This window comes from Phacochoerus africanus, chromosome 2 (genome assembly GCF_016906955.1).
Source record: "Phacochoerus africanus isolate WHEZ1 chromosome 2, ROS_Pafr_v1, whole genome shotgun sequence".
NCBI classification, from domain to species: domain Eukaryota; kingdom Metazoa; phylum Chordata; class Mammalia; order Artiodactyla; family Suidae; genus Phacochoerus; species Phacochoerus africanus.
In genome coordinates, this window is record NC_062545.1 from 276,238,919 (window position 1) to 276,265,628 (window position 26,710).

The window sequence follows — 26,710 nt, forward strand, 5'->3', positions numbered from 1 at the left end:
CCCTGACACTCCCCAGCTCAGAAACCAAGACGGCAGACGGGACCACGTCTTGCAACCTGGCATTTCACAGATGGGGGAACTGAGAAAAGGAAGGGACCTCTTCTCTTCCAGACCATTCACCTGACTGCCGCCCAGGACCAAGTCCTGGCCCGGATGGCCTGCCCCCTTTCCTCCCTCCAAAGTCAGCTGGGTGGGGTCAAGGGGTTCCTTGGGTTAGGACGGCACAGGAGTCAACACCCCAGTTTGGGCGGCCTCGTGGGTAACAAACGTGACCCTTCCTGATGCGGGGTCACCTGCGTGCACCCGGACCCCGACAAGAGGTTCCCCTGCCGCCGCCTGGTGTCGCGACAGGGCGGGGGTGCCCGGGTCACCTGCATCATCTCGAAGATGTGGTTCGCCTCCCCATACTGGGGCATTTCCGGGGGGATGCGGTGCGGGGCGGTGGTCGCGTCCATACCGCTGTGCAGCGCGGCCGCACCCTGGTGACCGCCGTCGCTAGGGTCGTACGTCATCAGCGCGCGCCCCTCCCTGGGGACCGCCGTCGCTAGGGCCGCGCGTCATCAGCGCGCGCCGTGCCCGCCCGCCGGCCAGGCAGGCAGGCAGGCGGTGGTCCCGGGTCCGGGTTCCGGGCACCTCTGCCAGCGAGCTCAGCAGCCCCGGGGCAAGTGCTTTCGCGCCCCGGCCTCGCCCTCCCGTCTGCGCGCCTCAGCGGGGCCCCTCAAGTCTCTTCCAGCTGTAGTCTTCTGGGGTCAGAGTGCCCCTTAGTAGGGGCCCCCCTGTGTTGAGACAGCCCACAATACCCCAGAACACGGGATGCCCCCGAGAGGCAGGAGGCAAATCCTGCTCCTGGTTCCGCCAACGCGCCCTGGCTCCGTGGACCACCCCGGGTCTGCCCTCTGAGCCTCAGTTTCCCCATCCTTAAAATGAAGACGCTGGAACAGATGTGAGAGAGCGTTTGAAAAGGGAGAGGGAGGGCAGGTGAACCGAGGGTCAGGTCAGACTCCCTCAGCCCAAACACCTGCTTCTAAGCCCTAGAGACCCGGCCCCCTGCTCCCGGGGCGGGGCGGGGCGGGGCGGGGCTGCCACGTGACTCGATTGCTATGGCACCGGTGGTAACAAAGAGGCCCCGCGGCCCCGCCCTTTCTCGCCCCTGTTCTCCCCACCCGGCTTTCCAAACCCCTGGGAAGAGCCTCCCCGCCACTCCAGGGCCCCAGACCCCACGGAGGCACTCCAGCTTCAGGGCGTTCTGTGAGTGAAGGCCGCTCTAGGACAAGCAAGGTTAAAGCAGGCCCTGGGCGGGGCCCACCCAAGCCTTGGGTTCGGAAACTGGGGGGTCAAGGGGGTGGAGAATAGAGGGGGGCCGCAGCTGTCTAGAAACAGAGAGACAGAGACAAAGATGGGATTGGGCCGGGTGCGGGGGAAGGAGGAAGTCTTCGAGTCCTGCCAATCCCCGAGGGCAGCCTGGTATGGGGTATGGGGCAGGCCCTGAATCGGGAGCTCTAGCTCTTGTCCGTTGCTCTTAGTAGGAGCTCCTTTTGCGGTGTGCTCTCAACAAGACAATGGTGTCTGTGTACATTAGGAAGAGGGAGTATGGCGTAGTCGATACTGATTGCCCAGAGTTCACATCCTACTCCACTCTTAGAAGCTGTGGGAGCCACGCCTGCTCTGTGCCTCACTTTCCTCCCCTGTGAAGTGGGGTTATGGAGGGGGTCCATGAGCTAACATATCCGAAGCAGTAGACAGGAACTGGTGTGTAGTAACTGCACGATGCATAGGAGCTGCTGTTTGTATTATCATCTCATTTAATCTTTGCACCAACCCTAAGAAGCAGGTACCTTCATTCCCATTTTACAGATGAGAAATGGGAGGCTCAGAATGGTGAAAAGTTGTTGGCTGAGCCATTTCCCTATCTGGGCCTCTTTCCTTAACAGTTGTTGATCATGGAGCATTCGAATCAAAGAGCCCTTAAAGAGCCTCTAATCCAAACTCCCTCATTTTACAGATGGATAAACTGAGGCTCAAAACGGGGGAAATTCTAAGTCAAGTTCACCCGCCAAATCAAAGGTAGAGCCAGGCTGGAACTAGGTGTCCTGACTCCTAGCCAAAGCCTCTCCAGCAGCCACCAGCCCAGAGATATGCCCTCCAAGGGGAAAGGGCTCTCTCCCCCTCAGAACTGCCTCCTCAACGCATGCACACCTTGATGGGGTTGTCAAATCCAACTGCAAAGACAGCCGGGGAAGAAGAAGCAGCTGCCTTTCCCACCCCCCACCCCCACCCCCCGCCCCGACAGGGAACACACCCTCCAAGCCTGCAATTTGCCCTGGAGAGGTTCGGTTTGCTCCCTGGACGTTTCTGAAACGACTTGCCTTTCTCCTCATTTATTTTAAGCCCTAGGCGCTTTTCATACCACCATTTAATCTTCTTTAGCAGCCTGGAAAAATACAAATCAATTAAAGCCTGAAACCTATTAGGTAATCATTTTTTTCTTTCCTCCTCCCCCAGATCGAGAATTGCCTGCACCCTGTGCCTTTCATCCAGACTAAATTGGCTGCGTTGACTCTTGTTCAAGGGACGATCACTTCAGATAGCTCGTTACAGTTCCCCTCACAGCCTTCCTGGTGTGCACGTCACAAGTCCATAAGATCAGGAGCCAAGTCGGTTTTGCTCTCGGGCTCTTGGGGCCACCAGCCAAGGTAGGGCTGAATCTGTGGAGAACTTGGCAGCTTCAGGAGGGTGGTGGGGAGCCAGTCACACAGGGCAGGCCCCTGAATGCCAGTCCTCTTTACTGTGGGATGGGCAACAGGGAACAGTCTTGAGAGAGTGGAAGCGAGACCCAGGGGTCTAGCCAGGCCCTTGGTGTTCACCTCCAGCCACAGTCAACCTGATGTTTCTCTCAGTGGACCACCACGGAGGGAGGGAGGGAGGGATCCACTCTAAGATCTTTTGAAGTTCCCGGTGTGGCTCAGCGGTAAGGAACCCAACTAGTGTCCATGAAGACTCAGGTTCGATCCCTGGCCTTGCTCAGTGGGTTAAGGATCCGGTGTTGCCATGAGCTGTGGTGTAGGTCACAGATGTGGCTCGGATCTATCGTGGCTGTAGCTGTGGCGTAGACCGGCAGCTGTAGCTCCGATGCGACCCCTAACCTGGGAACCTCCATATGCCCCGGGTGCGGCCCTAAAAAGTCTGAACTGAGCAGGAATCCTGGGCTGCCTGACCTCAGCTCCGTCTTCGGCCCTATGGGGATAACCTTGGTAGCCCATTCATAGGATGTGGTGAGGACTTGGGGTAATGCTGTGCAGGGCTTACCCAGAGCTCAGAGTAGCCGGCTGTTACTAGGAAAACCGGGCCAGCCATCCAGGATCTCAAGGAAGACTGAAGCGCAGAGTTCCCCAGGCCCGGAACCACCCAGCCACCTGCAGACGCCCCTCTTGCAGCCTAGGGGCTGCTCCCATCCGCTCCCCCGCTTTGCTTTCTCCTTATCTAAATGCTGTTCATTTCTCTCATCCTCAGCCTCGGCCTCCCACTCACAAAGCCCCTCCAGGGCAGGGAGTCTTGTCTGTCCCATTCAATGCTCAATGCTGTGTGCCTAGCCCAGCACCCCGCCTGGTGTCTGGCACTGCAGGGTGAAGGAATGAACACAGGAGTGAACGCCCGGAGAGCTCACCCCCGGGCCAGCAGCCTGCAGTGGTGGCTCTCCCAGCTCTGCCTGACATGTGGGGACCTCGGCCCCCCCTGCCCCCCTCCTCCCAACCTCTAGCCCAGGGTCCTATCCGCTCTGCTCACGTGCCCCGCCCCTCGCCAAGCCTCCAGGGGGAGGGGTCCTCCGCTTCTTTCAGGGAAACGTCGTGCCCATTTTCACCTCTCTGGATGGCTGAGTTTCGGGCACCGGTTTCCGTCTTGCACTGAGGTGTGTGCCTCACTCTCCTTGCTGTGTCTGGTCCTGGTCAGCCTGCCTCCATGGGAGGCGACAGAAAACCACTGTGCCCTGGGTTTACTGGCATTTCTGCCTCCAGGCAAAGACGTGGGGCCCTTGGCTGAATATGGCAGGTGTTCAACAAACAGCAGGCCCCACCGCCACATCCCCACAACCCCGTACCCCTCCCGGCCTGTGCTGAATGGGGAGGGGACGGAGCTGGAAAGAGGCCGCTGCCCTGTGTGGCCCTGGACCAGGCCTGCTGTCCCTAGCCTGAGGGTCCCAGGGGAGGCCCCAGGATGCTGCCAATGAAGCTGTTCCACTGTGTCTGCAGCAGAGCCACCTGGGTTCATGGGCTGAGGCTGTCAGGCCCCTTCTTGGCACGGCTCCCAGTCCAGGTCCATGACTCCATTTCCCCAGCCCTCCCAGGGCTTTGTCCCACCACTGCCATCATGTGCGGAGGCCACCCTGTGGTCTGTGCTCCTTGCATTCTCTTTCATCCTCTGACACCGGCTTCTCTTGCCACAGAGACACCCTCGTTCCAGTCCTGCTGTGCTCAGGATGCTGAGGAGACCCCTCTCCACCTGGGACCTGCCAGGAAGCCTGGGATGTGTCCACCCCACCCCCACCCCCAGGCCAAGGGTCCTGGTCCCTTCTGTGCAGCCTCCCGCTAGGGCCTCCCTCAGCCCTGCCTCCTCTAACTGTCCAAGCCTGGGCTCCATGTGTGGTGGTGCCTCACGGTGCAGGGGCAGCCACTGTGGCACCTCGAGGACCCTGGTGAGATGTCAGGAAACACAGGACCAAAGGCGCCCCTGGCACAAGCTTTGCTGTGACACCTGGGCCTCAGTTCCCCCCGGGAAGTTAAGGGGAGTTGATCTGCTGAGGCCCCTTCCAGCTCGAACATTCCATCCGTCTGTGACCTGGAGCGTTTTGCACACGCTCATAAGGTGACGATGTCATGGAGAGCAGGAGCCACAGCCTTTTCTGCTCCGAGCTGATTCTGGCTGCCTCGTGGGCCTCCCGGACCCCACCAGGGACAGGCCGAGGCATCGAGGGAGTGCACCCTGCGGCGTCAGGGCCGCCCCTGCAAGCGCCCTAGGAGGCGGACAGGAGTCACCAGCGGCCACCCCCTGCCCTGGGGGTGAGCAGACCTGAGATCGGGGCTCGTGCCCAGGCACAGAGCGGGGAGCCGTGTCTTCTCAGACCAGCCAAGCCAGTGCCACCTCCCTGCTCAGCCCGGAAGGAATCCCTAGACTCTGACCAACTGCGGAGTGGCAGGCGCTTTAAAATGGTTTGGCCCCCAGTGATAAAATCCTAGATTCTAGATGCTGGGCTTTTGCTGACACCACAGAGAGGTATTGGAGGCCATGTGTGTCTGTGTACATGTCTCCATGTGTGTTTGTGTGTGTGTGTGAGACCCACAATCTGCAGACCTGTCTGCACTTGAGGGACGGAAGTCAGATTTTACAGCAAAGACTGTATCCTTGGCACGTGGCACTTGTGCACTTGGCTCGGGCTCGGCTCTGTGGCGGACAGACAGCCTGCCCGCTTCTCGAGCAAGTGCGCAGCCTCCTAGGGCCCCATTTCCTTCCCTGCAAAGTGGGGGTGAAAGTCCCTGCTCCCCAGGGGGGTGAGGGGGCCATTTGGCCCAGTGCACCGCTGAGAGGGGCGGCGGGCACCTCCCCAGCCCAGGGCTGCATCCAGGGGTGGGGCCTGGCCCCGGGACCCCCTGACTCTCCTCTTCCTCCCGTAGACCCTCCTCTCCCATAGATAACCGGCAGGATGACGATGAGCGAGGTGAAGGAGTCCCTGCGGAGCGTGGAGCAGAAGTACAGGCTCTTCCAGCAGCAGCAGTTCACCTTCATCGCCGCCCTGGAGCACTGCAGGGAGGACGCCCACGACAAGATCCGGCCCATCTCCAGCATCGGACAGGTGGGGCCTGGGGGGCAGGACCCGGGGCTCCCAGGGGCACCGGGCCTAGTCCCCTCGCTTGAAAGTTGGAAAAACTGAGGCCCGGGGAGGGAGGGCAGGTGTGTGCCAGAATCGGGCTCAGGTCCTGGCTGGTGCAGTGAGCCGTCCACACACGCCCTCACCCAACGCATGAGGGCGTACCAAAGCGTTAGACGCGTGGGCTCAAAGCTCAGCGGCCAGGGCTTAAGTCCCAGCGCCCCCACATGCCACCTCTGTGCCCTGGGGCCGGCGAGTCACCTCTCTAAGCCTCGGTTTCCTCGTCTGGCGCAGGCGAAGAGCAGCACACGCCTCCTAGGGCTGCTGAGCGGATTTCACGAAACCATCCGCTGCACCCACTCAGCCCGCCTCTGGCCTCATCGCCAGGCCTGAGCCAAGGACGGGGTGGGTGGTGAACGGAGGGAAGCAAGTGGTGCCAGCCCCTGGAACCCAAGCACGTTGCTAGTCACACTGGCAGACGTCCTCGCTGAGCCTGAGCCTCGTGGGCCAGCTGCTGCCCGGGTTTGCGCTGCAGGACTCGGGGGCCTCCGGTCCGAACAAGTCTTCCAGGAAGTTAGGGGCTCGTTGCCATGGTGCATGGGGAACACAACCCGGGGCGGGGCCTCTCCCACCCCAAGGTGCCCCTGCCTGTGGGAGGCTGACTGCTCACAGGGCTCCGGAACTGCTCGGAGAACAACCCTTGCCTGATAGCAGCCTTCCAAAACATTCTTCTTAGGAGTTGCGCGTCGTGGCGCAGCAGAAACAAATCCGACTAGGAACAACGAGGTGGTGGGTTCGATCCCTGGCCTCGCTCAGTGGGTTCCGGTGTTGCCATGAGCTGTGGTGTAGGTCGCAGACATGGCTCAGATCTGGTGTTGCTGTGGCTCTGATGTAGGCCGGCAGCAACAGCTCCGATTAGACCCCTAGCTTGGGAAGCTCCCTATCCGCAGGGGTGACCCTAAAAAAAAAAAAAAGACACACACAAAAAGACAAAAACATTCTTTTTAAAATTTTTCTAAAACGGTTTCCCAGTTTTTTAACTTGAAAATTAAAAACCTGCAGAAAAAACACCCCATAACTTCCTAGACACACCAGTCTGTAATATTTAGCCGCGTTGTCCGCGTGCTCACTCTTTCCTCCGAGCTCTTTGGGAGTAAACCGGCCGCCTCCTCTTTAGCCCTTCCCCCAAGGGCCCATCCTTCCAAGGGCACCAGGCAGGTTTTCAGTATCAGGAAGGAGCATCTGGAGTTCCTGTCATGGTGCAGAGAAAAGGACTCCGACTAGGAACCATGAGGTTGCAGGTTCAATCCCTGGCCTTGCTCAGTGGGGTGAGGATCCGGCGTTACTGTGGCTCTGGTGTAGGCCAGCAGTAGCTCCAATTAAACCCCTAGCCTGGGAACCTCCATGTGCTGCAGGTGCAGCCCTAAAAAGACAAAAGACAAAAAAAAAAAAAAAAAGGAGCACCTGAGACGCCCCCACCTCTGCTCAGAATCGACATCAGGACGAGTGACCTTGGCCTGCTCCTTCTTGCTTAGGTTCAGGAAATTTTGGGGTAAATAATGGCCCCATGTGTGTTGACTCTAACCCGTCCCTGGACCAGGGGCAGCCAGAGGTTTCCCCCCGATGCCAGGTCGCCCAGGGAGGCTGCTCTGTTATGGTTACAGTGCAGGTTCCTCCCTACCCCCAGGGATCCCGGGCACTCGGGCATGGTGTGCGGGCCGGCAAAGAGGGCATCGAAAGCCTCTCCCCACACGAGGCTACTGGACTTGGGAAGGAACCCCTGAGGTCATCTGGGAAGACTGCCCCAAGCCACGCAAGGCAGTCCGTGGCCACGGGAAAACCCTCGTTAGACTCAGAACTGGGCCCTGGAGGAGTAGGAGGTGCTCGTGGAAAGGAGAACTGCGTGAAATGGGTCCGTTAATCCTGCCTGGACCGAGCCAGCTCCTCCCCACCCACCTCCGATCCAGAGCGACGGGAGAGTCCTGACCCCCAGGGAGAGCAGCTGAAATGAGCTCAGCGGCGTGGCTGTTCCCAGCACCTTTCACGGCTTGCTGGAGAGAGACTTCCCTGCGCCTAAAACACATTCCCATGGGAGTTTAGTTGAAGCTCTCCGTCTCCCAGAGTTGCTTTTTGCCCGGGGTGAGGTAGAGGGCAGGTTTCTCCCCATACAGAAAATTGTTTTCTCTGGCTCTGCTTACTGACTTGGACAAGCAGGACAACAAAACTGCAAAGGATCCAGTTTGCTCCTCAGTCTGGGTGGCCCCCACCCGGCAAGTCTCAAAGTAGGTGCTCTAGCTGGGACTGACGGTGGCAAGAAGAGGCAGGCAGGGACTTTAGGTGTTGGCTTGGGGGCCTGGGGACCTGGGGCGAGATACGGGCTCCGAGCCCTTGACCTGGGGTGAAATCCAGCCTCACCACTTTGTGGGGCCCGAGCAGGTACCTCACCTCGCTGAGCCTCGGGATTCACCTGGAAAATGAGGATTCAAGAGGCACCCGGCACAGGGCACTTAGGGGAGGACTGGGTGAGCTGGGTGCCCGGGGCACCTGCTGACATCAGCTGCGTCCACTGCCGGTCAGGTGAATGCTCACCCCGGCTGGCCTCTGCCCGTGACCCCGGGAGGTGGGGGCCCCGGACCCTAGCTCACGGCGCGGCCCCGCAGGTGCAGAGCTACATGGAGCACCACTGCCACAATGCCACGGACCGGCGCGTCCTGCTCATGTTCCTGGACATCTGCACGGAGCTCAGCAGGCTGTGCCAGCACTTCGAGGCCCTGCACGCCGGCACCCCCGTCACCAACAACCTCCTGGAGAAGTGCAAAAGCCTCATCAGCCACAGCAACGACTTAAGCAGCCTGCGGGCAAAGTAAGAGCCTTCCGACCTTGTTCCTGGGGTGGGGGCAGGAGGGGAGGGGTCCTGGAGGAGGCGGCATTTGTTGACAGGGCATGCAAGTGAAACACGGGGCTCCGGTCCGGCCTCCCCTGCTGGGAACTCCGAGGCCCACTGATTCACTGGAGTGACTGCAACCCAACAAGTCACGTGACTGAAAATGAGGCCTTCTGAGGCTCAGCTCTAGAAGGCCAGGAGACCCAGGGGTGGGGGCGGGGGTGGAGGTGTGAGGCAGAGCTCCCCATGGACGTGGCACCCCTGATTCTGAGCCCTGGGGAACCCATGGCACAAAGTACCACATTTTTGAGGAAGCCATTTAGACATCAGTGTACCAAGAGTCAAAGGGTTGAATGGCACGAGCCAGAGGGATGCCGGCAGGTTGCGACAGACCACAGGCAGGTGCTCCGAGACCCGCCGTCACACCGGGACCAGCTGGGGGCTCCTGGCCCTAAACCCGCTGAGCCGCCACATCAGAAATGGAGAGACTCAGACCTCCCCGGGGGGTTCTGCAGCGCGGGCTGGATTTGAACCCAGGCAGGGTGCGTCCCCAGAGCAGGGCTCACCCGACCCCTCTCACCGGCCGGCAGATACCCCCACGACGTGGTGAACCACCTCAGCTGCGACGAGGCCAGGAACCACTACGGGGGTGTGGTCAGCCTGATCCCCGTCGTCCTGGACTTGATGAAAGAGTGGGTCGCCCACTCCGAGAAGCTGCCCCGAAAAGCACTGCAGCATGTGAGTGAGCCCCAGGGGGCCCCCCGGGCGGCCGCTCATGCTCCCTGCGGCACCCAGCCTTGGTTAAGAAAACACAAGTGCTGGCAACTGACACGAGACGGCCTCAAACCCGGGGCGGGAGACAAGCGATGTTCGAAACCTCCCTGGAGACCACCAGGTGGAAAACTGTAGCTCAGCTGTGACCCCGTTCCACCCCCGACCCCCATCCCACCCAGTCCCATCCCACCCAGTCCCACCCCAGCCACCCCATTTCACTCCACCCCACCCACCCCACTCCATCTCGTGGGGCACTTCGTCACCAGCTTGTTTCCACTGGCTGATCCATTTTCACTGGCGCCCACAGTCCCTGCCACTTAGAACCCCAGGGGCACCGCCCCTGTAGTTTTGCGAACCTCTCTCCCTCTCCCGCTTTAACTTGGAACGCTTCCTCGCCTCGGAGTGTCAGGCTCCACTACGGGGTGCCCCGGGGAGGTGGTAAAGAGCTAGGGCCCCGCCAGTCCCGCTTTCCAGGTTGAGCCATCCCGCTGGAGGAGACGACGCAGCTCCCCGCCCGCCACGGCCGCGGTGCCTCTCTCTGCAAGGCGGGGCTGCTCCCATCCCCCGGACGCTGCTCCGCCTCCGTGTGACTAGGTCCCTGGACCAAGGCCCAAAAGGGAACGAACCCACCTTTCCCCCTTTCCTTGGGAGAGAGAGACCGTGAGCGAAGCCGGAAGAATTGACTCTGTGGCTCCTGTACGAGGGCGGTTACCTGGTTTTCACCCCTTGAGGCCCAGACGTCCTAAGACAGGTCTCCGGCTTCTGAGCTGGCCAGCAGCAGCGTCTCACTGTCGGTCTTTCCCTCCACAGGGGGCGACTTAGCTTCTGCATTCTTGCTTCCTCGGGGGCGACCCAGTCAAGAATAAAACGTGTTCTACTTCTCTGCCTGGCCTGATTTCCTGGGACCTAGCCCTGACAGAAAAAGACATTTAGGAGTTCCCGTTGTGGTTCGGGGGTTAAGAACCCGACACAGTGTCTGCAGGGAAGTGAGTTCAATCCTCAGTGGGTTAAGGATCCGGCGTCGCTGCGAGCTGCAGCACAGGTGGCAGATGCAGCTCGGGTCTGGCATGGCGTGGCTGCGGCGTACGCCGCCAGCGGCAGCCGTGATTCAACCCCCAGCCCGGGAGATGAGGATGAGCCATACGATGCAGGTGCGGCCCTAAAAAAAGAAAAAAGGAAAATGGCATTTACTCCGAGACACCAGAGGACACTGGGCGGTAGCCTCACAGCAAAACCACTGGCAAAGCTACCGTCGTGGAGGGGACATACCCGGCTCCAGCGTCGGCTCCGAAGAGGTCGTGACCCACAGAAGGCCGGCACGGTACCCACACAGCCGTTACACACCTGCTCAGACAGGAGCACCTGCATCTCCCAGATGAAGTTTAAATCTGCCACCTTGAAGTCTCTGTCTCGGAGGAGCCGCTGGGCAGCGGCAGCAGGCGATGGAAACCACCCTGGCAAGGGGGCGCCGCGCCCCCCGAGCTCGCCCAGCCAGGCCAGGGCGCCTCGCGACTGTCTGAAGGTCGTGTCCGGCCCGCCTCCAGAATCCCGACAGCGCATGGAAGGTGCTGGACGCTGGCTGCGCCTTCTCCCTGGTACACTCACAAGACTCGTTGGCCGGGCTCAGCATCTTGTAAGTGCCCACAGCTGCTGAGTCACCTGGGCTCCACCAACAGGGGTGCGGGAACCCCAACGTGCCGGCCACAGCCGCGGGAGGCCAGCACGCCTCAGAAGCAAGGCCAGACGGCCGTGCGGGCCCGGCGAGCCGCCTGGCTCCCAGAGTCTCCTAGTAGAGCTGCCGCCAGCCCCCTCCTCCCACACGAGCAGGCCACTCTCGGGACGGGCGTGCACGTGAACACAAGGGTCTCACAGGCGCCATCGGTCAGTCCCCCTCGGTCACCCGAGGTAACCGACCCGGCCCGGCCCGGAGGTTTTCGCTCCTTTGCTCGAGTTCCTGCTTTGCCTACAAGCCCCTAGGAGGGCGCCAGGACTCATTTGTGTCAACACAGCAAAGTAGTGCAAAACAATAAGTTTTTATTTGTTCACAGTTAACACAAGCAACTGCCTTGACATTCTAGAACATTCTAAGAAGGACAGCAAACCTTTGGATTCCAACTCCCATTCACTAAGATGGTACCGTTTTCTCTTGCAGTTCATTTATGGCATCTCATGTGGATCGTCTGACATGCTTTTAAGGTCAAGGCGGGAAGGTGCAAACCTTTTGACAAGAGACGACGGTCTTGAATTTAGCTGAAAGCGGTCAGCCAAAAAAAAATCTGATTTTCACTGATGGGACCCCTTTCAACTGCAAGTTAGCCACATGCGGTTGCTCCATGATTGAGTTATAAAACTAGACTCTTGTCTTAGCAAAATCTGTTCCTCAGTAATATATTTATGGTCCATAGAAGTCTTCTGAAAAGATCACTGATTCTTCCTAGTGCAAAATGCCTGGCTGCCTCTTTGATAAGCCAGAGGCTCTGATGCCGGGAGCAGCGCCATCTGTACCCTCCTGTCCAAACACTCTATCGGGGGGGGGGGGGGGGGGGGGGGTTGGTCTGGGGGTGTCAGACTCTCCAAGATCTATCCCAAGGCTCAACTCGGCTGTTTATCCCAGAGGCTGGCTGGACAATTTTGTGGCCCTGGGACGGGAAGGGGGAGAGAGCGCGCCTCTGCCTTCATTAAGTCGTTTCAGAGCCAAAAGCAGGTGTGGGCACAGGTGTTCGACCATCCCGGGCAGGCTCCCCTGGAGCTACAGACACTCTTCTCTCAGGTCAGAGAGCACAGACTGCAGGACGGTGTCTGCTCTCCCCAGCACATCGGTCATGGATAAGGAATGAGCCGCTTGGGGACAAGGATCACAGCAGCAGCCCGGGCCAGGCCCCAACCTAAGTTTGTTCTTTTACCTCTAGGGAAAAGCCTAAACAAGTGCAATCAATTCCTCTGCAGCGGCCCGGGGAAGGGGCAGCCCCACGGCAGGGGCACCCATCCTAGGACTCTGGGTGTAAACAGACACACAAGCATCTTCAGACCGGACACACTTTCCCATACTCACTGCTGGTCAATTTCAAATCACGTGCCCTGAAGGGTGCAAATGCCCAGAGTAAGATGCGCTTATTTGGGTCACCCCCCAAGATAGCTCTCGTCCCCACGCGGGTCACACGCTGGGGGTGGGCTCAGGCTTCTCCCGGAACCACTCTGAGAGCATCTGCGTGAGGTGGGGGGCACCTCCCCCGAGACGGCGGCTGGGGACCGAGTCTCCACTCTGCCCGAATCCCCCTCAGCCCAGCCCACACCTCTCCCACCTCACTGCTTTGGTTAGAAAAACTGCTTCTTCACATAGTACTTTGTGTCACTTGTTCTGCAGTTCTTTCTTTCTGGCTTCAAGTGGTATGTTCTAGTTTTTGGTAAAAATTCACACTGGCCAGTCACAGCACTTTTGTCAGCGTCTACACAGAAACACCCAATTTTTTTACTCTCAACCGCGAATCTGAACCTCTGTGCTCCTCGGAAACCCTCTCTCATCATCACGATCACCTAGTCGTCCTCTTCCCCACAACCGCCAGGGCTCTTTCTCAGTGGTAACACCCGAAACAACACACGCTGTCGCAAACGGCGACGGCCCCATCCGGCGTTTTGTTTGCTGCTGTCCGGGCGCTGCCCAGTGGGGCCCTGGCCGCCGTGGTGACACGTGGGTTAAACTTGCCAACTGTCAGTGGCTTCCGGGACCCTTTCCTGGATGTTAACAGTTACCCTTTAAGAAGAGTTCAGACTAGCTCCCCCTAAACACAGTACGGACCTCTGGCTCCCAGACTGGCTTAGCATTTCTCTCTCTGATCCTAGAGCCTCGTGAGACCTTCAGCAGCCTATTCCCAGGGGGAGGCACCTTCCCTCCCGAAAACCTCTGCTGACGGGCGTGGCGAGGCCACGTCTACCCGCCCACCCGAAAGGCTGGTCCGGGCTCTCATCGCCAAGGGAACTCTTGACCCGAGACGTGAGCTTTCCCTCCGACCTTTGGATTTCAGTTCGCTTTCCTATTCATGACCAGCTACTTCCTCTACGTCCCCAGCTACGGGTTTCGCGGACCTGGGACGGAACCCTGTCAAAAGCTTTTCTCCAATCCGAGGACACGCTCCACCTGCTTATTTCCTCGTCGTAGACTGGGGACCGCTCTTCTCCACGGAAACCACGCCGTCACCTTCCTCCTGCCTCCCCACCCCCACGATGCTGTAGTGCATCCTTTGAAAACAAGCTTTCCCGCTGCCCCAGAAGCAGAGCCCGACTCCTCAGGGTCTGTGCCGACCCTGGTTAGTGTCTGGTGGGGGGGGGGGTGGGAACAGACATGGACACTGGCCGTGACCAGGCTTGCTCAGAGTGACTCGCGTGAGGCTAACCCCAACGTCTGTCCACCGCTCTGCTTAACCAGCCTCAGGACAGGCTCTGGTGGGACCATGACGGTGCTGCCGCCTCTGCCCCATGGTCCCCAGGCCTGAATTCTCTCTGGGAAGCTGATCTGTCACTATCACCTTCCATCCTTCAAAATGCTCACTGCAGCATCTCCCAGTGCCCTGCTGACTCTGGGCAGGTCTATCATTTTCAAAATTAAACCAAACCTTATTATTGACTCAAGTCCTTTGCAATAAAAAAAACCCCTAAATTTTCAGGTTGGGTAAGTTTTTTCGCCCATGCCCACAGCATGCCTAAGCTCCAAGGCCGGGGATTGAGCCCGAGCCTCAGCAGTGACGCAGCCTCAGCAGTGACCGTGCTGGTCCTTAACTGACAGCACCACCAGGGAACTCCTGTGTTGGATCTCACTTCAGCAGGACTCTTGTGTCCACCCCCCAGCCTGGCTGAGTAAAACCCGTGGCCTCCTATAGCCCAGGGGAAGCTGAGTGCAACCCCTCTGGACCAGCCCGTTCCAAAGCTGAGCAAACAGACGCCAGGGCTGGAGGAGGGGGCCAAGGGCCCCAGGCACAGAGACCTGGCCGGCCCAGGAGCCTCCGGCCCGGGCCTCAGGCCACTTTACCACGCTGCCTCCCTCTGCCCATTTAAAAAAACTTTTTTTTCTTTCCTCACATCAGCCTCCTTGCTTCCGCCAGTTGTCAGGATGAGGGCTTTGATTGGGGCCCAGCACCTCTGCTCTGAGGCGCACATCTCCCGGGCTCGGGAAGGGGATGAGCACTTAGAACGAGTCTTCATGGTTGTAATTTTTTCCCCCTGAATTTGTTCATGGTCCCCAAGCCTGAAAAGTGGACTAGACAACGAGAACGTATTTGCTTCTAGGCGCTCCTCTGTAAAAAGCGGAGTTGCACGTTTGGTGTCCTGACCACTCCACACGGGGCATCCAGCGGCAACTGCCGGCGCCGTGCCAGGCGGAAGGCAGCCGGGTGATCCTGTCCCAAGGAGGTCTTCTGCCAGGACCACCAGGGTAACAGGGAGTCCCGTTATCTAGCTCCCTCTGGGTGGGATGCCAGGACATTCACTGCCGCCCTTTACAGAGGAGCCTTGCCCCTTGGGGGCTGGAAGCGCCCCATGCCGTGAGGTTCGTACCATGACAGTTTTGCCTTTTCCCTCTTCACGGATGCGCCCTTCCATCCTTTTAACTGAAAGGAGAGAGAGAGAGAGCGAGAGAAGCCAGGTTCTGAAGCCTGGCTCTTCCCACCCATCTCTCCCTGCCTCGGTCTCAGGGGGAACACGGCCACAATTCTTAGGCTTCTAGCATTTATTTTGGAGCACCTGCTGAATTCAGCTTCTCTGCCACCACCCATGTTCCGGCGGGTGTCCCCTCTCCTGAGCCTGTTCGGGCAGCCCAGAGGGCCTGGGGCAGTCAGCCTCTGCCAGCGCCCCTGGGCCCTGCTTTAATGCGCTGCCATGCAGCAGCGCCAAGCCCCTGAGAGTGAGAGCGGGTGTGAGAAAGCTGTAACCTTCTGGGGGCCTGGAATCTACTACAGTGAGGCAGCTCGCGGAGCCTGCGAAACTGTGGTCATGAAACTCTCAAGAAACTCTTTGGACCTTCAGAGCCTTTCTGCTGCAGTGTCACCAAGGCGCTGACATGAACCACAGATGCAAGGAACGCGAAGGGCAGCAAACAGACAGAGGTGTTTAACCACGAGGCTCAGCTGGCACAACCCTGCCTGGACGGGCAGCTCCTCGCCCACAGCACGTCTCTTCTCAGGTACCTGCTCACGTCCCCTGCAGAGAGCAGGTCTGACCATGCATCGGCCCGGGGTCAGAACAGGACCAGCTCCCGAGCAAACGCCGCCTGAGTAAGGGGGTGGGGTGGAGTGGGCAGGGGGACAGAGCATTCCCAAAGGGAGGAGGCCTCCACAGCGCCAGCTCCAGACTCACCCACAGCAGACCTTGTGCACACAGAACTTTCTAGGAAGCTTATCAGAACTGCCAAAAGAACACAGGCCTGCAAACACCCTCGTTTTCCTAGATCTGCTGCTTTAGATGCTGAACTTCAGAAGCGGAAGCAGTGAAAAAGCCTCACGTGAAAGCTCTCAAGCGCAGGTGACAGGCTCTGCAGGCCACCTCCTCCCGGAAAGGGGCAAAACCAGATTCACCTGCGACGCTACCAAATAGCTGGGCTCAGGGAGACCCACCCCGGCCATCTGAGCTCCAGGAAAGGAGAGCGCGGTGTGTCAGACTCAGAGAATGAATTTGGCCTCATATTGCACAGGTTCAAGGGGCGCAACCATTTAGGGGGAGGGGAGAAAAGAAAGCTGGCGGAGAAGGCACCCTGGCCCTCCGGTTCGCACACGCTGCCGGGGTCGTGAAAGAGAGGGATCGGGGGTGGCTGAGGGGAAGTTACGAGGCATCTCGACGCCAGATCCAAAAACCGTTCTGCGTTCGGTCTGCTGTCAAGAGACCTCCAGCCCACTTCCGGGGCACGAGCTGGCCACTCACGCCCTGGAAACAGGCACGCTTTGCACCGTGCGTTCGCACCGCCCGTTGCAGGCCGGCGGGAGGCAGGTCAGCACTGACTGGCCGTCAGCCTTGGCTGTGTTCGTGATGGCTCTCGTTGTAGTCCATGATGCGGAGCTGTCCGACACTGTCCGGGGGAGGGGGAGGCGGGTGCGGGCCGTCTAGGCTCAGGGCGGTCTTGGCTTCCACACCCGAGTCTTTGCCCAGGTCTGTCTTCAGGGTCTCAGAAAGGCTACTGCTGGGCATGCCGTCCTCATCGCACTGGCTCTCACTCTTATTACGAAATAACTCTCGAGCCCTCATGCCCAGGAAGCTCTTCGAGCTGGGGAGCGAGCCGGCCGTCGTGGGGATGCTGGTGGAGGGCTCGCCGGCAGCAGTTTCCCAGCGGCTGCTGAACGGGCCCGCCCTCTGGCTGGGAGGTTTTCTCCGGGGTAGAAAGCTCGCTGCTGCTGCTGCTGCTGCCTCCGCCGCCACCCCTGCTCCCACTCCTGCCCCGGGTGCTGCCCGGTCTGGGGGGCTTGGTCTCCCCGTTGTGGCCAGAGGCCTCTTCGCTGTGCCCTGATACAGCATCCGAGCAGCCGTCATTACAGCAGTCCAGCCTGAAAGACACGCCAGGGAAGGGGTTGGTGTGTGTGCTGCCGGGTTTGGGAGGCGTGGGATCACACCGCACACTCGGCCAGCCGGCACTTCGTGCGAGAACAGAGGATTGGAGCGGGAGAGCTCCTCAAGAGGAACCCCAGCCATGAGGAGGGGTGGCAGGTGGCGATCCTAAAGACGACACCCCCATGACCGAATCAAGTGACTTGGGGCCAAGGCCAAGGAGCAAGGGAAGACGGCCGGGCGTCTGAGGAACGGGGCCAAGGGCTGAGCCTCGTCGGGCCAGCCAGCCGCCCGCTTCTGACACCACGTGCCACAGCCCTCGCTCCCTCGGGGCAGCCTGACGACCAAGCCCCAGCCCCGGGTGCCGACTCTGTGTCCCTACCTTTCCTCTGCGGCTTCCGCTGCTTCTGCTTTTTCTTCTTCAAGGTTTTTCAGAAGGCCATCCTTCTCCAACCTGCCATATAAATCTAAGATCTCCAACTCGAAGACCTGGGTGATCCTTTTCTGAGCCTCGTACCTGCTCTCTGCGGCCTGCAGCTGTCCTCTGAAAGAGAAAGACCACTTCCGAATGTGGGAAGCAACACTCAACAGAACGCATGGCAGCAAAACCCTTTCCCTGCCAAGGTTACCTTGCCTGCAGCTTGACATCCTCTAAATATTTCTTCTGCTCCAAAAGAAGATGGTCTTTCTTGGCCAGATGAGATTCCAGTTCCAAGATCCGTTTTTGAGAGGTATCAAGCCTCTGACTTTGCTGGAGAACGTGGCTTCTGTTTTTTTCTAGTTCTTTCCGACACGCAGCTTTCATCATTTCTACTTCCTAGAAACAAACAAACAAAAAAAGGAACTGGAGTTAGTCCTTTCAGAAATCGAACACGCCATATCCACTTTGAAAAATCAGTGACAGAAGCTCTGAGAAAGGTACTTTATTAGCTATTGCTAGTTGGAAATAAAAACTAGAATAACTTGCAGTTGCTGCTATGGTCCAGTAGGTTAAAGATCCCATGTGTCTCGAAGGCAGTGAAGATTTGATCCTGGGCCCAGGGCAGTGGGTTAAGGATTCCGTGTTGCTGCAACTGTGGCGTAGGTCACAGCTGCAGCTCAGACTCAATCCCTGGCCCAGAAACTTCCATACACCTAGGGCACGGCCAAAAAAGGGAAAAAAAAAGTACAACTTTCTGGAAAGTAAGCTGGCGATAAGTACTAACCTACTAATCCTTCCCTAAAATCTATCCCTTAGGAAATCATCTGAACATGAATAAATATTTTACACGAAAATAATCACCATAGCGTAATTCAGAAGAGCAAAAAATTGGAAACACTATTTTTTTGGGGGGGGGGGCACAATACCCTCAGCATATGGAAGTTCCTGGGCCAGGGACTGAACCCACACCATAGCAGTGACCAGAGCCACTGCAGTGACAATGTCAGATCCTTAGCCCTCTGAGCCACACAGGAACTCCTAGAAGCACTATTAAATATCAGGGAAATAGTTAAGTAAAGTCCATCTTATATTTAATAGATTTTTTTATCAGTAACAAAAGTACTGCTCTGGAGTTCCTGTCGTGGTGCAGCGGAAATGAATCTGACTAGGAACCATGAGGTTGCAGGTTCAATCCCTGGGCTTGCTCCGTGGGTTCTGGCCTTGCTCTGTGGGTTAAGGATCCGGCGTTGCCGTAAGCTGTGGTGTAGGTAGGTCGCAGACGAGGCTCGGATCTGGCGTTGCTGTGGCTGTGGCGTAGGCCAACAGCTGTAGCTCCGATTGGACCCCTAGCCTGGGAACCTCCATGTGCTGCAGGTGCAGCCCTAAAAAGCCAAAATAAATGAATGAATAAATAAATAAAAATGAACGTACTGCTCTGTATTAGTAATAAGAGGAAAAGACTCTAAAGCCACGGGACTGGTGTGATCAACTACGCAGCCACCCTCACTCTGCAAGCAAGCCCGTGTCCAGCTACGACTCTGACACGGTAGCGTGTGCGTCATCTGTTTGCTTTTCTGCTCTTCTCCTCTCCTAACGCCGGCTGCGACAAGGCTAGAGACGCAGCAGAACGAGCAGGCTTGCTCAGGCCAGCAGCATCTGCAGACCAGGTACCCTGACAAGGACTGTCGGTCACGCCGGCGGACAGACGGAAACCACTGACCGCCCCGAGCAAGTGTAACCCACCAACACTCAAAAAAGAGTGGAAAGGACATTTTTCTTTCTTCCTCTCTTTGTGGCTGCACCGGTGGCGTGCAAGAGTTTCCAGGCCAGGGATCTAAGGCCTGCCACAGTGGTGACAACGCCAGATCCTTAACCCACTGAGCCACGAGGGAACGCTGAAAAGGACACTTTCCTAACAAGTACATGCTGCATTTGTGTTCCGTGATTTTTTATTGTGGAAAAAGACGCATAACGTAACGTTTCCCACGCATTTGTTTTCCTAAGAGAGGTAACGAACCACATGGAGCAAGGAGGGGAGCAGGAATGAAGGCGCCCTCCCGCCTGGGAGATGACCTGCGAGCCCTGCGCCTCCCCAGTCACGACGGGGTCAAAGTCGGCTCAGAACCGGGACCATGTGACGTGGCCGTTCCAGCTACGCCAGATGGCTCCGGACTTCAGCACAGGTTAGGCAAATACACGGAACCTCTGTCGTGCATGATAGTTACCGGTTATGGACGAGCCAGGAACATCCGCACACCTTCACTAAGCCTCACAGCCACTGCACGAGGGGCTCCACCCAACACCTACCAGCCCTTCCCCATCTGACGCTCAGACACCCCCTTCTCCTCCCCACTTGACTGAAAAGATGAGTCCAGCTCCGGGTCCAGAGGCAGATCCTGCAAGTTGAAAGCAACAGCTGGCCAGGGATGGACGCCTGACATGAGCTCAGCCAGTAACAAGGGTGTGCAGTCTGGCAGCGCGTCCCAGAAAGATCTAATGAGACAGACCTGCAGGGGGCGGCGTCTCCTCTTCCACGGGACGCGAAGACTTCCACCTGGGACCTGTGCTTTAACTGGGGCGTGCACTTTGCAAACACGGGCACCAACAGCCCAAAGACAAGGCTGACAGGGTGGGCTGGGCAGGAGAGCGGAAAGAGGCCAGCTCCTTGATGCTGTCCCTAAACTGCCAACTCGAGCAACCTGGAACTCACCTGCCTCACTCCTTATGGATAAGCCAGTGAAGTCCTTCTGTGCTGCTGCTGACAGCCGAAGGTGGCCCAGCTGTCACCAGCCGGGACCAGCATGCCCACTGCGCGAACTGCGACACCAGGCCCAAGGAGGTCAGGCCCCAGGAGTCCAAGGGTTCCAACCAAAAGACGGAGGCCAACCCGCCCCCCACTTCTCGTGGGAGAGGAGAGGGGTGCTCTGAGTAAGCCTTGAGGGGTTCTCCAGTCCCTCAGGCCTCTTTTCCCTGCCTTCTCCTTCTGAGGCCATGACACTTCCAAAACAAGAGAGAGCTGGTTTCTAGAGAAAGTTCCACATTTAATATCCTTCTAAGGGATCCTGAACTTGAGAGGTGAGAGGTGCTGAGAAACAGGAGTAACTGTTCTCATGACTACATCTCTTGGTTCTAGGAAGACTCCCTGCATTCGGGGGCGGGGGGAGCTTTATAAAGCCCAAGGAATCCTAAAAAGAAAGCCTACTCGTGATGGAGAAGTCGGTGGGAGGAAGCAGCGAAGCTTTTGCTCTTAAAATTCCATCCCCAACTCTTCCACTCCTGCTACCTGAGGCTATCTATAAAGTGACCCGGAGCTTCTGCCTCCACGCGTCGGTGAGGCGCTAATTAAGGAAAGACCATCCCGATGCTGGCCTGTTGCCAGGCCTGAAACACCGTCTACAGAAATTAAACTCTGCATGACGAAGAAAAAACACGCATAGCAGCACATGCCCACAGCCCTGAGAGTTACATGCCCAACGGGCCTGGCACCCCATGCCTTTTCTTCGTCGCTCTCTCCCTCTGAAGGGGTCCCCGCCAAGAGGAGGGAAAGACTTTTACGCCAACTCTGAACCGATCGGCATTAGGTGCTTTCGCATACATGGGACTGCAGTGCAAAGCAGCCCAACGAGGGGAACCGGCCAGTGGGGCAGCTGAGACGTGCCTGCGTGGCCGGGCCAGGGAGAGGCGGGACTAACTGGACCCCAGGGCAGCCATGCCATCTTTTAGGAAACAATTCATAAAGCTATTTTCTCCAGTGGGCCACCGGTGGGCTGCATGGGTCCCAGGAGTATCCTAGAGAGGGTGTGGTTCCTTGAGCCCACGTACCTTTGTAGTGTCTGAATGCTTGTTCTGCAGTTGTTCCAAATACAGCTCGTTGACTTCCCCAAGGACCAAGAGTTGCCTGTTCAAGAACTCCATCTGCTGCTGGACGGACTCACTGTTGGAGAGCTGACCGAAACACAGCAACAAGCACGGGGAAACGTCAGACAGACAGCACTGGCCAGCGAAGGGGCAGTACCAGGGCACCAGCTAGGAGGACACGGTGGCAGGGCCGGGGCGGTACCAGCAACTCCCACGGTTTCAAAAGGCCACCCCCTCATGGCTGGGGGCGAGGAAGGGATCCAAGGGCAATAAACATGGACAGACATGCACTTTAAAACTGTCCCTGTGCTAGGAGTGCCCGTCCTGGCGCAGTGGTTAACGAATCCGACTAGGAGACTAGGAACCATGAGGTCGCGGGTTCGATCCCTGGCCTTGCTCAGTGGGTTAAGGATCCGGCGTTGCCGTGAGCTGTGGTGTAGGTTGCAGACGCGGGCTCGGATCCCATGTTGCTGTGGCTCTGGTGTAGGCCAGTGGCTGCAGCTCCGATTCGACCCCTAGTCTGGGAACCTCCATATACCGCGGGCGCGGCCCTAGAAAAGGCAAAAAGACAAAAAACGAAACAAAACAAAAACTGTCTCTGTGCCAAGAGGAAGAAGTGCAGATGCTCCACATCAAAAGTGGCCACCCCAGGACACCCAGGGAAGATGGGTAGGTGCACAACCACCAGGGCAGGGACGTAGCGGTCGGGGGACAAAGCCCCAGGGAAAAACCACCAGTTCGTGAGTAAGTGATTTAGAGAGAGTGCAGGGAATCCCAAAGAGGGGGATACAAGACCTGACTTCATATTTATGTAAACAAAATATTAAAAATGAGTTCCCAGAGTTCCACGTGGCTTAGGAGTAACAATCCCGACTAGTGTACATGAGGACGTGCGTTCAGTCCCTAGCCTTGCTAACTGGGTTAAGGACCCACCGTTGCTGGGGCTGTGGCGTAGGCTGGCAGCTGCAGTTCTGATTCAAACCCTAGCCTGGAAACTTCCGTATGCTGCAGGTGCGGCCCCAAAAAGACAAAAAAAAAAAAAAAAGAATGAGTTCCCAGGGAGTTCCCTGGTGGCTCAGGGGACCAAGGATCCAGCGTTGTCACTGCAGCAGATGGGATCACGGCTGAGGAATGGGTTCAGTCCCTGGCCTGGGAACTTTTGTATGCCGTGGGTGCAGCCAAAAAGACAAAAGGACACACAGAGACTGGGGGCCGAGGCTCGGTGACCCCCGCAGGGGACCGGGGGGCGGGGGCGCTGTCCACATGACATTTACGAGCACCCAGCCCCGCCCACTTGATGTCAACAGCATTAAGAACATCAACCAGAAAGGTCTCCAGACATTGCCCATGTCCCCGGAGGGGGCGAGCAGCAGCAGCAGCAGCAGCAGCAGCAGCAGCAGCAGCAGCACTCCCTGTCGGGAGCCCTGGCACAGACGCACAGCAATCCGCGCGTCCTGTCTGGAGGAAGCCCGGCAGCAGCGGGCGGCCTGGCCCGGCGCCCTCACCTTCTGAGACACCTGGCTGAGCTGCAGCTCGGTGTGGCACACCTTGCTGTTGGCCTTCTTCAGCTCCACGCGCAGCTCCGCGATCATGTTCCTGCAGTCCTCCAGCTTCGTCTGCCCAGAGAGGCGAACCGGGGGTTACCAGTGCCGGCGGGCAGGCCCACAGAGAACCGGGAGAGCCTCGTACTTCCGCTGCTCTACCATTCTGGGCCCACCGGGTTTAAAACTAACCTCTTAGGTGTAAAAAGTAAGTTTCAGTTAATTTCTGAGGTCCTGACTGATTAACAAAAGGAAAAAAAAAGAGAGACCTTAGATCTGCAGTTGGCAAACTGCATGCCAAAGGGCCCCAGGGCTACACAGCAGGCTCGAGGGGAGCTGCGGGACTGGCTTTAAATTTTGAGGGACACACAGTGACATCTGTTGGCCCGCACGTGAACTACCAGCTGGAAGGAGCAGCGCTGCAGTTACCAGGCGTGCTAACCCCGCAAAGCTGGCTGTGGTGGGGGCTGTGATAACCACACTATGAGAAAGCCAAAGGCAGACAGAAAATGAGGGCATCCAGTCTCATCTGACTCCAAGGTCCGAGACTCGGCAGTGCCCGACAGCATCTGCAAGTGACTGTGGTCATTCGAAAATGAAAAAAAATCGAAAAAAAAAATAAACATACGCATCTCACTTGCGAACAGCGTCTAAGCTGTGAGGACCGAGATCCTCAGCTGTTTGGATCTACTTAGTGAGCAGAACTGCTCAGGGTTCCTTCCGGCTCTGGAGCACCGGGCAAAACTCCTGAAGTGCTGAGAACACTGTGAACCGAGGAGGCTGGGGACCCTCTGCCCCAGATAAAAGGTACCTGACGTGAAATCTACCTGCCGTGACTTCAGAGACAGCCAGGCGCGCTCTCGGCCTGTCCTGGCGGCCTCTGCCGGGCGCTGCGGTTCGTACCTGTAACTCCTGGCTCTGGTTGTAGAACTCCTCCCGGTCGTGCTGCAGCTGTCTGATCTGGCTGTGGAGCTGGGCGACCACCGTGTCTCGCTGCTCCTGGAGCTGGCTGTATCTGGCTTGCTCTTTCTGCAGACACACCTTCCATATCTGGATGTCCTTCTCTTGTAACTTCAACTGGTCTTTCTAGCAGAGACCAAAGACGCCATCATTTTAGCTGCCTTACAGCCTGGGCAGGCATGCTCAAGTTCAAACGTAAGCTGCAGGTGTTTCATCGCAACACTCACAAGCTACCCTCAGCCCTGACAACAGGCCCAGACTCTCCCAGCTCACTACGGTCTGCCCTGGCTTCTGGTCAAGGGTTTCCAAATTCCACACGAGCAAATGGATCAACAGTTGCTTAAAGAACTCTTCTCAGCGATCACCTCGCTCCTGATCCTTCCAGAGATCCTAGACCACCAGCGCTCAAGTAAGTGGGTGCTACCAGCCAAGGTCACCAGAGTGAGTGTGACTGACTGCAGGCTCAGCCTGTGCCCGCGCCGACCAAGGGCCTCCTGTTCACCACGGCAGCTCACAAGGAGAGGCTGCTGCTACTGCTCTCATTTCCAGGATGAGTAACGGAGGCTAAATTACTTTCCTAAGGTACCAAGGAGGAGAGCCAAGGTCAATGCCCAGGTCCGACTGGGTTCACTGCCCTGCAAGATTCTGCCACAAAGCTGCTCCTCGTACAGCTGGGTTTACATCTGGAGAAACAAAATCACTTTCTGACTGCTACCCTCTTAGCCAGTCACAGACCAACAAACACCAAAAATCACTCGTCCCCACGGGTTCCAACAGCTGCAAGGGAATTCAGGGCTCTGGCCGTTCACATCTTAAGCTCAGAGATGACGTGACTGGCCAGGAGCCACACCAGGGAGCCGGGCCGGGGCTGAGAGCTCTGACCTCGCCCCCCGCCCCTGTGCCCCCTCGCCCTGCCGCGCCCCCCGCGCGCTCACCATGGCAGCGTTGTGCTCCTCCAGAGCCGCTGCCCTGATCACCTTGCGCAGGAGCCGCCTGTTCCGGAGAGCGTGCTGCTGCCTCTTAAAACGCTCATACAGTAACTGGTTGTGCAGTAAAAGCAACTGGTTACGGAGGGTGCGGACCTCATCTGAGGGAGGAGAGCCTGATTTTAAAGCAGAGGGGTGGCAGAGACGGCTTTTACACGGTGTTCCATCGAGCCCCACCCACGGCCTGTCCGCTTAGGAAACACCTGGTGAAGACACCGGCCGCTCACTCTACGTGACCACGAGGTTTCCAGCCCCGGGCACGCGCTGGGGGGCAGACTTTACTCCCCAGCCTCACGTAGAGGACTCCACACAGGGTTATCGTGTAAGCTGACGCTGGGAGAGCTCATTACCTTCCCCCGAACCTCGACGACCCCTCCTCTGGCTGCGCTGGCCTCTCTGCCCCGGGAGCTGCCCCGCAGCGCTTACTTCACCTGGTTCCTTTCTAGGGAAGCCTGGCATGAGCGCCGCACGTTTTGCTGTTCTCAAGCACGCGGGTCCTCTGCCACTTTCCAAAACTAGGAAATGCTGACTGTGCAACCCGTGAGGCACTCATCGGCCAGGTAGGTAACCTGGCGGGAGCAGCAGCAAAGGGGGGTGTCTCCTACAGCGCTCCTCCTTCAAGGACAGAAAAGGCAACAAGCAAGCAGGAGCCCCAGGCCTGGAAGGGGGCTCACGTAACAACTGTACCTCCAAAGTGGGTCCAGTCCACAGACTTGCTGGGTAAAGATAACCTAGGAAGAAGAGTTTGAGCAACAGTTACTGATCTCGCCTAGAAAAGCTCATCGGGACTTGTCACTGCAGGAACGTTAGCTCGCTTCCTTGTGGTCAAAGAGCAAAGGCATGAAAAGCTATCCATGCAAAGTTCACCGGGGGTTGCAGCAGGTGGAAGGGCCAGGCCCCCTCTGAGCGTGACCAAGTCACCAGAGTGGAAAGGCCCCCATTCCGAGCTTACGCCACAGCCTGGCACGTTGTCGGCTCTCCAAGGCAACCGAGGGGTCAAACACTGAGCCCTGCTCCCAACCCATGGGGAGTAGCTCTCTGTTGAGAAGCTGCTGTCACCCAAGCTTAAGGAGAAGGCAGGTCATTTACCCGAGTCTCTTACACTCAGCTTCATTCAAAACAAGATCTTAAACCTCACAGTCTCCGTCAAATCCCACCTGAGGTTATTCCATGGAGGAAAACGAGTGGTCCCTAAGAGCCTCCCCAGGAATGGCAGCACTGAGGGTGAGCAACTGCCTCCTCCCCCCCAGATCACCTCCGAAAAGTGCAGTGGGGAGTTCCCGTCGTGGCAGAGTGGAAAGGAATCCGACTAGGAGCTGTGAGGTTTCGGGTTCGACCCCTGGCCTCGCTCAGTGGGTTAAGGATCCAGCGTTGCCCTGAGCTGTGGTGTAGGTCACAGACACGGCTCAAATCCAGCATCACTGTGGCTGGGGTGTAGGCCGTCAGCTATAGCAGATTAGACCCCTAGCCTGGGAACCTCCACATGCCACAAGTGCGGCCCTAAAAAGCAAAAAAAAAAAAAAGGAAGAAAAATGAATAGGACAAGGGTTGACAACGGTGTCTCAGACGGGTTCCTAACCGTGTGTGAGGGCAGGGGAAGGGCCCGGCCCGAGAGCCCTGAGCTGGCACTGAAAGGCTGATGATTTTCTCTTCCATCAAATGAACTGTGTCACCGAAACAGAACAGCAAATCGGCAGCCAGAGGAGACAACCCACCCACTACCCTGGGTTCTTCCAACACCATAGCCTCGCGCTAAAATTTTCGGAGAGCAGAGGCGAGGGCGCTTGGGCTTCCTCACAGCACGCTGGCACACAATGGCCTGCGGATAAGGCGCGCGTTTCCAAGCGGCACGTTGCAGAGGAATCACCTGAGCTGAACCAGCCTTTGCAGAGGGTACACGCT

General features: G+C 57.9%; 3 protein-coding genes across 9 annotated transcripts in view; 1 reads left to right on the plus strand and 2 right to left on the minus strand.

Annotated features, from left to right (window-relative positions):
* The window catches only part of AK8 (adenylate kinase 8), a 128,923-nt gene extending 128,398 nt beyond the window's left edge, over positions 1-525 (minus strand). For 3 of the 4 annotated variants that reach the window (XM_047768784.1, XM_047768786.1, XM_047768785.1), the window contains exon 1: positions 372-525. In XM_047768784.1, the coding sequence (XP_047624740.1) occupies positions 372-512 (141 nt within the window). In that variant the 5' untranslated portion in view covers positions 513-525. The remainder of the gene's footprint in view (positions 1-371) is intronic. The other variant, XM_047768783.1, reaches the window with a different exon arrangement.
* Positions 526-679: 154 nt separating this feature from the next.
* SPACA9 (sperm acrosome associated 9) lies at positions 680-10,401 on the plus strand. 4 transcript variants are annotated; one of them, XM_047768793.1, is made up of 6 exons: positions 1,118-1,278; positions 2,503-2,693; positions 5,667-5,845; positions 8,521-8,723; positions 9,335-9,482; positions 10,329-10,401. In XM_047768793.1, the coding sequence occupies exons 3-6, from the start codon at positions 5,696-5,698 to the stop codon at positions 10,338-10,340; spliced, it is 513 nt and encodes a 170-aa protein (XP_047624749.1). In that variant the 5' UTR covers positions 1,118-1,278; positions 2,503-2,693; positions 5,667-5,695; the 3' UTR covers positions 10,341-10,401. The 4 variants fall into 4 exon arrangements, with proteins under 4 accessions (XP_047624748.1, XP_047624749.1, XP_047624747.1 ...); XM_047768792.1 differs by lacking the exon at positions 1,118-1,278 and adding an exon at positions 680-943 and having other exon boundaries at positions 9,335-10,401; XM_047768791.1 differs by having other exon boundaries at positions 9,335-10,401.
* Positions 10,402-11,532: 1,131 nt separating this feature from the next.
* The window catches only part of TSC1 (TSC complex subunit 1), a 53,471-nt gene continuing 38,293 nt past the window's right edge, over positions 11,533-26,710 (minus strand). Inside the window, 9 exon segments of the mRNA XM_047768795.1 lie at positions 11,533-16,865; positions 16,867-17,041; positions 17,425-17,586; positions 17,672-17,859; positions 21,286-21,408; positions 22,827-22,937; positions 23,766-23,948; positions 24,758-24,924; positions 25,496-25,539. Of these exon segments, the coding sequence (XP_047624751.1) occupies positions 16,509-16,865; positions 16,867-17,041; positions 17,425-17,586; positions 17,672-17,859; positions 21,286-21,408; positions 22,827-22,937; positions 23,766-23,948; positions 24,758-24,924; positions 25,496-25,539 (1,510 nt within the window). The 3' untranslated portion in view covers positions 11,533-16,508.

Coding starts and splice junctions, on each gene's coding strand:
- SPACA9 (XM_047768792.1), top strand. CDS start 5,696: ATGACGATGAGCGAGGTGAAGGAGTCCCTGCGGAGCGTGGAGCAGAAG. Junction 5,846..8,520: donor CCATCTCCAGCATCGGACAG/GTGGGGCCTGGG, acceptor GCGGCCCCGCAG/GTGCAGAGCTACATGGAGCA. Junction 8,724..9,334: donor TTAAGCAGCCTGCGGGCAAA/GTAAGAGCCTTC, acceptor ACCGGCCGGCAG/ATACCCCCACGACGTGGTGA.